Source organism: Nanorana parkeri, unplaced genomic scaffold (genome assembly GCF_000935625.1).
Source record: "Nanorana parkeri isolate BGI_ZX_2015 unplaced genomic scaffold, ASM93562v1 scaffold2841, whole genome shotgun sequence".
Classification (NCBI taxonomy): domain Eukaryota; kingdom Metazoa; phylum Chordata; class Amphibia; order Anura; family Dicroglossidae; genus Nanorana; species Nanorana parkeri.
The window spans coordinates 37379-48326 of NW_017309109.1; the positions used below are offsets into that span (position 1 = coordinate 37379).

Here is a 10948-nt window from a genome sequence, read left to right on the forward strand (position 1 = left end):
GGGGGAAGGGGACTAAATTAGGGGACATAAATGGGGGGAGGAAGGGGGAGTGAGAAATAAAACACAAAACATAACAGAAGAAGTGAAGGCAGAAAAAAGAAAAGAATGAATGAGAAGGGAGGAAAATAAATTAGGGAAAGAGCCGGCCAGGAGCGGGCGCCCACAAAAGGAGAGGAGGGGGCACCCACAAAGGAGAGGAGGGGGAACCCACAAAGGAGAGGAGAAGAGGGGGCGCCCACAAAGGAGAGGAGAAGAGGGGGCGCCCACAAAGGAGAGGAGGGGGAACCCACAAAGGAGAGGAGGGGGAACCCACAAAGGAGAGGAGAAGAGGGGGCGCCCACAAAGGAGAGGAGAAGAGGGGGCGCCCACAAAGGAGAGGAGGGCCAGCAGGGAGAAGACATGGCCAAGACAGGAAAGGAGGGGTGAAGACTGGTCAGGAGAGAAGACATGGCCGGCCCGGGGAGGACAGGAGAAGAAAAAGACAAAGTTGTAAAAACAGAAAACAGAGGAGAATATTTTGTGGGGGGGGGGGTCGGGGTGTAGTGCTGCGGGGCAGCGAGGGGTCGGGGTGTAGTGCTGCGGGGCAGCGAGGGGTCGGGGTGTAGCGCTGCGGGGTGTATGGGTGTTTTAGGGGCCCTCACAGCGGTATCAGTTTCCAGAATCAAAGGGAGTGTCGGGCCGGCTTCTCTTCATTCACCGCGGGGGTTAAATCCAGAATTACCAGTCTGACAATGCCGTCAGCTGCCCCACCCAGCCATGTGCTCTGTACCCAGTGTAATCTGCCCCTCCTCCGCACAATGCCGTGTTATAACAGGCAAATTAAAAACGGCACCTGCACCATATCACAGGGCACATGACCGAGGACCTGCACCATGCCGCCATATCACAGGGCACATGACCGAGGACCTGCACCATGCCACCATATCACAGGGCACATGACCGAGGACCTGCACCATGGTAACATAATCACAGGGCACATGACCGAGGACCTGCACCATGGTGCCATATCACAGGGCACATGACCGAGGACCTGCACCACAGTTCGATGCCACCACAAGTTATCTGCCCATGGTTTGTTGCCTTGAAATACAGTACAGGTGATCCAAACCTTTGAGTGATGCCACAAAATATACGGCAGGTGACCTGCACCCCAATGCGATGCCCCCGGGGTACAGTGAAGATAGTTACGCTCAGTCGGCTCACCTGGTCGCTGGACTCTAATTTCCAGCAGGTTGGACGCTCTTTCAGCCAAGCGGGTCCAGCTAGCGTTGTACTCTCTCCTCCACAGCTCGGCCACACACTGGTACTTGCCGGCCTCGGACTCACTCGCCCGGCTGATGCTCAGACGCACATTGTGACTGGAATCCGTCTTCTCCACGATGCTGCGGCCTCGAAAATTCCCAGCTTTATCCCCCCACTGGACTCCCCCAGAGTGGCTGAAGGTCACCAGGTCATGGGTCTCCCCGCCTCCCACGGGCTGGAATCGCCAGGTCACCGAGATGCCCACCCAGGGTGGGTAATGCGGCTTCAGGATACACTGGAGGTCAAACGAGTCGTAGTAGGTGACGCCGGGCGTTCGGGAGATGGCGGTCACAGCAAAACCCGTCTCTGCAACAACAAAAGTGGGAAAAAGGTCACTTTACATCAAACACCCAACTGATCCATCATCCCATCCCCCCTCTACGGAGACTCAACCTCAGACTAACCCAACAGACCTATCATCCCATCCCCCCTCTACGGAGACCTCAACCTCAGACTAACCCAACAGACCCATCATCCCATCCCCCCTCTACGGAGACCTCAACCTCAGACTAACCCAACAGACCCATCATCCCATCCCCCCTCTACGGAGACCTCAACCTCAGACTAACCCAACAGACCCATCATCCCATCCCCCCTCTACGGAGACCTCAACCTCAGAACGGGGTGTAGTGCTGCGGGGCAGCGAGGGGTCGGGGTGTAGTGCTGCGGGGCAGCGAGGGGTCGGGGTGTAGTGCTGCGGGGCAGCGAGGGGTCGGGGTGTAGTGCTGCGGGGCAGCGAGGGGTCGGGGTGTAGTGCTGCGGGGCAGCGAGGGGTCGGGGTGTAGTGCTGCGGGGCAGCGAGGGGTCGGGGTGTAGTGCTGCGGGGCAGCGAGGGGTCGGGGTGTAGTGCTGCGGGGCAGCGAGGGGTCGGGGTGTAGTGCTGCGGGGCAGCGAGGGGTCGGGGTGTAGTGCTGCGGGGCAGCGAGGGGTCGGGGTGTAGTGCTGCGGGGCAGCGAGGGGTCGGGGTGTAGTGCTGCGGGGCAGCGAGGGGTCGGGGTGTAGTGCTGCGGGGCAGCGAGGGGTCGGGGTGTAGTGCTGCGGGGCAGCGAGGGGTCGGGGTGTAGTGCTGCGGGGCAGCGAGGGGTCGGGGTGTAGTGCTGCGGGGCAGCGAGGGGTCGGGGTGTAGTGCTGCGGGGCAGCGAGGGGTCGGGGTGTAGTGCTGCGGGGCAGCGAGGGGTCGGGGTGTAGTGCTGCGGGGCAGCGAGGGGTCGGGGTGTAGTGCTGCGGGGCAGCGAGGGGTCGGGGTGTAGTGCTGCGGGGCAGCGAGGGGTCGGGGTGTAGTGCTGCGGGGCAGCGAGGGGTCGGGGTGTAGTGCTGCGGGGCAGCGAGGGGTCGGGGTGTAGTGCTGCGGGGCAGCGAGGGGTCGGGGTGTAGTGCTGCGGGGCAGCGAGGGGTCGGGGTGTAGTGCTGCGGGGCAGCGAGGGGTCGGGGTGTAGTGCTGCGGGGCAGCGAGGGGTCGGGGTGTAGTGCTGCGGGGCAGCGAGGGGTCGGGGTGTAGTGCTGCGGGGCAGCGAGGGGTCGGGGTGTAGTGCTGCGGGGCAGCGAGGGGTCGGGGTGTAGTGCTGCGGGGCAGCGAGGGGTCGGGGTGTAGTGCTGCGGGGCAGCGAGGGGTCGGGGTGTAGTGCTGCGGGGCAGCGAGGGGTCGGGGTGTAGTGCTGCGGGGCAGCGAGGGGTCGGGGTGTAGTGCTGCGGGGCAGCGAGGGGTCGGGGTGTAGTGCTGCGGGGCAGCGAGGGGTCGGGGTGTAGTGCTGCGGGGCAGCGAGGGGTCGGGGTGTAGTGCTGCGGGGCAGCGAGGGGTCGGGGTGTAGTGCTGCGGGGCAGCGAGGGGTCGGGGTGTAGTGCTGCGGGGCAGCGAGGGGTCGGGGTGTAGTGCTGCGGGGCAGCGAGGGGTCGGGGTGTAGTGCTGCGGGGCAGCGAGGGGTCGGGGTGTAGTGCTGCGGGGCAGCGAGGGGTCGGGGTGTAGTGCTGCGGGGCAGCGAGGGGTCGGGGTGTAGTGCTGCGGGGCAGCGAGGGGTCGGGGTGTAGTGCTGCGGGGCAGCGAGGGGTCGGGGTGTAGTGCTGCGGGGCAGCGAGGGGTCGGGGTGTAGTGCTGCGGGGCAGCGAGGGGTCGGGGTGTAGTGCTGCGGGGCAGCGAGGGGTCGGGGTGTAGTGCTGCGGGGCAGCGAGGGGTCGGGGTGTAGTGCTGCGGGGCAGCGAGGGGTCGGGGTGTAGTGCTGCGGGGCAGCGAGGGGTCGGGGTGTAGTGCTGCGGGGCAGCGAGGGGTCGGGGTGTAGTGCTGCGGGGCAGCGAGGGGTCGGGGTGTAGTGCTGCGGGGCAGCGAGGGGTCGGGGTGTAGTGCTGCGGGGCAGCGAGGGGTCGGGGTGTAGTGCTGCGGGGCAGCGAGGGGTCGGGGTGTAGTGCTGCGGGGCAGCGAGGGGTCGGGGTGTAGTGCTGCGGGGCAGCGAGGGGTCGGGGTGTAGTGCTGCGGGGCAGCGAGGGGTCGGGGTGTAGTGCTGCGGGGCAGCGAGGGGTCGGGGTGTAGTGCTGCGGGGCAGCGAGGGGTCGGGGTGTAGTGCTGCGGGGCAGCGAGGGGTCGGGGTGTAGTGCTGCGGGGCAGCGAGGGGTCGGGGTGTAGTGCTGCGGGGCAGCGAGGGGTCGGGGTGTAGTGCTGCGGGGCAGCGAGGGGTCGGGGTGTAGTGCTGCGGGGCAGCGAGGGGTCGGGGTGTAGTGCTGCGGGGCAGCGAGGGGTCGGGGTGTAGTGCTGCGGGGCAGCGAGGGGTCGGGGTGTAGTGCTGCGGGGCAGCGAGGGGTCGGGGTGTAGTGCTGCGGGGCAGCGAGGGGTCGGGGTGTAGTGCTGCGGGGCAGCGAGGGGTCGGGGTGTAGTGCTGCGGGGCAGCGAGGGGTCGGGGTGTAGTGCTGCGGGGCAGCGAGGGGTCGGGGTGTAGTGCTGCGGGGCAGCGAGGGGTCGGGGTGTAGTGCTGCGGGGCAGCGAGGGGTCGGGGTGTAGTGCTGCGGGGCAGCGAGGGGTCGGGGTGTAGTGCTGCGGGGCAGCGAGGGGTCGGGGTGTAGTGCTGCGGGGCAGCGAGGGGTCGGGGTGTAGTGCTGCGGGGCAGCGAGGGGTCGGGGTGTAGTGCTGCGGGGCAGCGAGGGGTCGGGGTGTAGTGCTGCGGGGCAGCGAGGGGTCGGGGTGTAGTGCTGCGGGGCAGCGAGGGGTCGGGGTGTAGTGCTGCGGGGCAGCGAGGGGTCGGGGTGTAGTGCTGCGGGGCAGCGAGGGGTCGGGGTGTAGTGCTGCGGGGCAGCGAGGGGTCGGGGTGTAGTGCTGCGGGGCAGCGAGGGGTCGGGGTGTAGTGCTGCGGGGCAGCGAGGGGTCGGGGTGTAGTGCTGCGGGGCAGCGAGGGGTCGGGGTGTAGTGCTGCGGGGCAGCGAGGGGTCGGGGTGTAGTGCTGCGGGGCAGCGAGGGGTCGGGGTGTAGTGCTGCGGGGCAGCGAGGGGTCGGGGTGTAGTGCTGCGGGGCAGCGAGGGGTCGGGGTGTAGTGCTGCGGGGCAGCGAGGGGTCGGGGTGTAGTGCTGCGGGGCAGCGAGGGGTCGGGGTGTAGTGCTGCGGGGCAGCGAGGGGTCGGGGTGTAGTGCTGCGGGGCAGCGAGGGGTCGGGGTGTAGTGCTGCGGGGCAGCGAGGGGTCGGGGTGTAGTGCTGCGGGGCAGCGAGGGGTCGGGGTGTAGTGCTGCGGGGCAGCGAGGGGTCGGGGTGTAGTGCTGCGGGGCAGCGAGGGGTCGGGGTGTAGTGCTGCGGGGCAGCGAGGGGTCGGGGTGTAGTGCTGCGGGGCAGCGAGGGGTCGGGGTGTAGTGCTGCGGGGCAGCGAGGGGTCGGGGTGTAGTGCTGCGGGGCAGCGAGGGGTCGGGGTGTAGTGCTGCGGGGCAGCGAGGGGTCGGGGTGTAGTGCTGCGGGGCAGCGAGGGGTCGGGGTGTAGTGCTGCGGGGCAGCGAGGGGTCGGGGTGTAGTGCTGCGGGGCAGCGAGGGGTCGGGGTGTAGTGCTGCGGGGCAGCGAGGGGTCGGGGTGTAGTGCTGCGGGGCAGCGAGGGGTCGGGGTGTAGTGCTGCGGGGCAGCGAGGGGTCGGGGTGTAGTGCTGCGGGGCAGCGAGGGGTCGGGGTGTAGTGCTGCGGGGCAGCGAGGGGTCGGGGTGTAGTGCTGCGGGGCAGCGAGGGGTCGGGGTGTAGTGCTGCGGGGCAGCGAGGGGTCGGGGTGTAGTGCTGCGGGGCAGCGAGGGGTCGGGGTGTAGTGCTGCGGGGCAGCGAGGGGTCGGGGTGTAGTGCTGCGGGGCAGCGAGGGGTCGGGGTGTAGTGCTGCGGGGCAGCGAGGGGTCGGGGTGTAGTGCTGCGGGGCAGCGAGGGGTCGGGGTGTAGTGCTGCGGGGCAGCGAGGGGTCGGGGTGTAGTGCTGCGGGGCAGCGAGGGGTCGGGGTGTAGTGCTGCGGGGCAGCGAGGGGTCGGGGTGTAGTGCTGCGGGGCAGCGAGGGGTCGGGGTGTAGTGCTGCGGGGCAGCGAGGGGTCGGGGTGTAGTGCTGCGGGGCAGCGAGGGGTCGGGGTGTAGTGCTGCGGGGCAGCGAGGGGTCGGGGTGTAGTGCTGCGGGGCAGCGAGGGGTCGGGGTGTAGTGCTGCGGGGCAGCGAGGGGTCGGGGTGTAGTGCTGCGGGGCAGCGAGGGGTCGGGGTGTAGTGCTGCGGGGCAGCGAGGGGTCGGGGTGTAGTGCTGCGGGGCAGCGAGGGGTCGGGGTGTAGCGCTGCGGGGTGTATGGGTGTTTTAGGGGCCCTCACAGCGGTATCAGTTTCCAGAATCAAAGGGAGTGTCGGGCCGGCTTCTCTTCATTCACCGCGGGGGTTAAATCCAGAATTACCAGTCTGACAATGCCGTCAGCTGCCCCACCCAGCCATGTGCTCTGTACCCAGTGTAATCTGCCCCTCCTCCGCACAATGCCGTGTTATAACAGGCAAATTAAAAACGGCACCTGCACCATATCACAGGGCACATGACCGAGGACCTGCACCATGCCGCCATATCACAGGGCACATGACCGAGGACCTGCACCATGCCACCATATCACAGGGCACATGACCGAGGACCTGCACCATGGTAACATAATCACAGGGCACATGACCGAGGACCTGCACCATGGTGCCATATCACAGGGCACATGACCGAGGACCTGCACCACAGTTCGATGCCACCACAAGTTATCTGCCCATGGTTTGTTGCCTTGAAATACAGTACAGGTGATCCAAACCTTTGAGTGATGCCACAAAATATACGGCAGGTGACCTGCACCCCAATGCGATGCCCCCGGGGTACAGTGAAGATAGTTACGCTCAGTCGGCTCACCTGGTCGCTGGACTCTAATTTCCAGCAGGTTGGACGCTCTTTCAGCCAAGCGGGTCCAGCTAGCGTTGTACTCTCTCCTCCACAGCTCGGCCACACACTGGTACTTGCCGGCCTCGGACTCACTCGCCCGGCTGATGCTCAGACGCACATTGTGACTGGAATCCGTCTTCTCCACGATGCTGCGGCCTCGAAAATTCCCAGCTTTATCCCCCCACTGGACTCCCCCAGAGTGGCTGAAGGTCACCAGGTCATGGGTCTCCCCGCCTCCCACGGGCTGGAATCGCCAGGTCACCGAGATGCCCACCCAGGGTGGGTAATGCGGCTTCAGGATACACTGGAGGTCAAACGAGTCGTAGTAGGTGACGCCGGGCGTTCGGGAGATGGCGGTCACAGCAAAACCCGTCTCTGCAACAACAAAAGTGGGAAAAAGGTCACTTTACATCAAACACCCAACTGATCCATCATCCCATCCCCCCTCTACGGAGACTCAACCTCAGACTAACCCAACAGACCTATCATCCCATCCCCCCTCTACGGAGACCTCAACCTCAGACTAACCCAACAGACCCATCATCCCATCCCCCCTCTACGGAGACCTCAACCTCAGACTAACCCAACAGATCCATCATCCCATCCCCCCTCTACGGAGACCTCAACCTCAGACTAACCCAACAGATCCATCATCCCATCCCCCCTCTACGGAGACCTCAACCTCAGAATAACCCTCCCGAAACCATTACTGAATATACACGTGTAGTTCCTCTTCCTGTTGTCCACCTTCCCATCCTACAGAGGAGATCATCTCTAATGTCCTGCAATAGGGGGCAGAGTCACTGCTTGGATATGATGCATCCTACTCTGAGAGTACAGCCAAACAATGTTCCGGGCTTGGTCACCTGAAAGGAGTATTAGGATCAAGTCCGCGGGTCATCTGGGGTGAGGGGAATACTCTATATACTGTGGCAGTGCCGCGGCGTAGTATGGCAACATTGGCACCCAGGACTCTCGCCAAAGGGGCTGAGAGGGTCCAGAATGTGAAACATGTTATAAGGAAGAGCCCGGCCTTTCAGGTCCTTCCAGGTTTTCCTAATTGTAGCCGGGATCTGAAGCTCTGGAGATCTTTTGGAGCTCCGGGTGGGATGAGATCTCCAGTCCTGGGGCCGGGTGTTACCAATGACCAGCTTGGGCTGATCCGGTGGCTGAGAGCGGCCTCATTAGGAGTCGGGACCAGAGTTGTGTGGGTGCAGGAGGCACAGAGCACAGCAGACTCGGGTGAGTGCTGGACACGTGGGACAGCCAGGGGGAGGCTGGGAGAGGTCGGGAAGGTCGGTGACCCAAGGACCTAGGGGGCACACTGCTGGGAGAGAGCAGAGTGAGGGCTCCCGAGGGGGTGAGCAGTGCGAGTTTCTTGGAGCTGTGGGAAGCTACAGAGCGAAGCTAAAAGACTGTCCTGTATGTTGCTGCTAGAACCTGTCTTGTGCAACAGGGGAGGTCTACCCATAATCTCCATATTCCCGGAATTCCAGAAAACTGATATTTCTCTCATTATTATAGAGGAGCCCCCGAAATTCTGATACCCCTGCGGGACTTTCGTTGCCCCTTGAACACCAATACTAGGCACCACAATATAACAAAATACATTTTTATCACCAATATCAAAAATCACATAAAAACAGACGTATCCATATGAAGTTTACGTATCCGGGACGTTCCTCCACGTCACATTTCTACCCCTAGAAACGTCCTCAAAATCAACAGAGGGAGGCCGTCCCTGTGACTGGGGACCACAGGAGCACATCACCATGGTTGCCGTAGGGCATACTCCGGTACCAGGACGCTGCCGTCTGTACATGTAGAACGTTGCGTCTATATAGTCGCCTCGGCATTGACAGGCTGGATGGGATTTGGTCCGGATTACCAACTGGTAGCAAAGAGGCGATACAAAGACCTTAACCGGGCCCTCACCTAATATACAGGGGTACAGGTACTCCTAAAAACGAGATCCTATAGGTTAGGACTTGGGAATAGGTTGGACTTGATGGACTAATGTCTTTATTCAACCTCAAATACTATGTAACTGCGTAACTATCTGGGAACTGGGGCTTCAGTCCGGGGATAGGCTTGGCATTGGTCATGTTCCCCTCTGCTCTTCCACCAGATACAGAGTCCACCGAAAATGTGTGAGGGGTGCCGAGTGTTTTAATTGTATTCAAGGGAAACGCCAGGACGAGGGTAGGCAACTTCCGGCACTCTCAGCTGTGGCGAAACTACAAATCCCATGATGCCTCTGCCTCTAGGAGTCATGCCTTGGGTTGTCACGCATCATGGGTCTTGTAGCGCCACAACAGCTGGAGACCCGAGGTTGCCCACCACCTGTTCTAGGTTGTCTCACGCCCCGGCCGACTTGTTATGGGTTAGAGAAGAGCGTCTTCTGGAAATCCACAGACGTTTGGGTGTCTAGAGGGTTACATAAGCGGGATCGGCTGTATGAAGGATAGACGTGTCGTATGTAAATCTGCTTCTCCGCAGAGGAGCTAAACGTGTAGAAATAGATCCTCGAAATGTTAAGAGCTCAGCACTTCCCTCTTTGTGGCTAAAGCGCCGGATACAGACGTTCAATAAACGTGGGCTAGATCCTCACTGAGCAAGATGGCGGCCTGGGTCCTTCTACACCGCCCCTGGTGATCACTACTGTACACACGCAGAGCAGGCTCGTGGTAAACATATATGAAATGTTGGCACTCTATGACCTCATGTATGTCCCCGACAGTCTCCTCTCTGGTTGGACTCCGATACATACATACCTCCTACAGTAACTCTACTCATGAAGCAGATCTATGATCGGGGAAACACGTCTATCATCCTCATCCCACTGCCGGAATCCGCAAACACGGAATGGGAATGTGATGCCATTGAACTGTGGTGCAGGTCGCCAATGATGTATTTTGTGGCCTCGTACCATGGTCCAAGTCACCTGGCATGTCTCTTGTGGCATCAAACCATGGTCCAAGTCACCTGGCATGTCTCTTGTGGCATCAAACCATGGTCCAAGTCACCTGGGATGTCTCTTGTGGCCTCGTACCATGGTCCAAGTCACCTGGGATGTCTCTTGTGGCATCATACCATGGTCCAAGTCACCTGGGATGTCTCTTGTGGCCTCGTACCATGGTCCAAGTCACCTGGGATGTCTCTTGTGGCATCATACCATGGTCCAAGTCACCTGGGATGTCTCTTGTGGCCTCGTACCATGGTCCAAGTCACCTGGGATGTCTCTTGTGGCATCATACCATGGTCCAAGTCACCTGGCATGTCTCTTGTGGCATCAAACCATGGTCCAAGTCACCTGGGATGTCTCTTGTGGCCTCGTACCATGGTCCAAGTCACCTGGGATGTCTCTTGTGGCATCATACCATGGTGCAGGACACCTGGGATGTCTCTTGTGGCCTCGTACCATGGTCCAAGTCACCTGGGATGTCTCTTGTGGCATCATACCATGGTCCAAGTCACCTGGGATGTCTCTTGTGGCCTCGTACCATGGTCCAAGTCACCTGGGATGTCTCTTGTGGCATCATACCATGGTCCAAGTCACCTGGGATGTCTTTTGTGGCATCACGCCATGGTGCAGGTCACATGGAAAGTCCCTCGTAGCATCATACCATGGTCCGAGCCAACTGTGACATCTGTTGTGGCATCATGCCATGGTTCAGGTCACATGGAAGACTTCTCGTAGGCTCAGACCATGGTCCAAGTCACCTGTGACATCTGTTGTGGCATCACGCCCTGGTGCAGGTCACAGGTGATGTCCCTCGTAGGCTCATACCATGGTGCAGGTCACCTGTGACATCGGTGGTGGCATCAGGCCATGGTGCAGGTCACATGGAAAGTCCCTCGTAGCATCATACCATGGTGCAGGTCACCAGTGAGGTCTCTCGTGGCATCGGACTTGCATTGTGAAGGCATTTCAGCCAAGTGGTCGGCGGGTACTGGACGGAGGGCGCGGTGATGGGAAGGTCTCGATGCATAATATGGATATATCGCTTCATTATGGGATTTTATGATGTGTAATTAAAGCCGTCATTGGGATACATTGCGCCACGGTGAGGTTTCGGTGTGCGAGGACGGCGCCCAACGTCCCCCTAGGAGCCTCGGAATCATTGTGCATCTGTACGGCCAGCGGGGGAGGGGCGGGGCCCGGATAATACCCACCCGGCCCGGTATATTTATGACTTTCATATCATCCAACAACTCCGCACACCGCCCGCGCCCGACGCAGGAAAACTCATTTGGGTTTATGA

At 61.7% G+C, this 10948-nt stretch overlaps 1 protein-coding gene and 1 long non-coding RNA gene across 2 annotated transcripts in view; both read right to left on the reverse strand.

Annotated features, from left to right (window-relative positions):
- LOC108802398 overlaps nucleotides 1-1625 on the reverse strand; it is a 3286-nt gene extending 1661 nt beyond the window's left edge. Inside the window, exon 1 of the long non-coding RNA XR_001942217.1 lies at nucleotides 1204-1625. This is a non-coding gene — a long non-coding RNA (uncharacterized LOC108802398). The remainder of the gene's footprint in view (nucleotides 1-1203) is intronic.
- The window catches only part of LOC108802397 (immunoglobulin superfamily member 3-like), a 67416-nt gene that overhangs the window by 22889 nt on the left and 33579 nt on the right, over nucleotides 1-10948 (reverse strand). Inside the window, exons 8-9 of the mRNA XM_018574257.1 lie at nucleotides 6639-7058; nucleotides 1204-1608 (exon numbers count right to left, since the gene is read on the reverse strand). Of these exons, the coding sequence (XP_018429759.1) occupies nucleotides 1204-1608; nucleotides 6639-7058 (825 nt within the window). The remainder of the gene's footprint in view (nucleotides 1-1203; nucleotides 1609-6638; nucleotides 7059-10948) is intronic.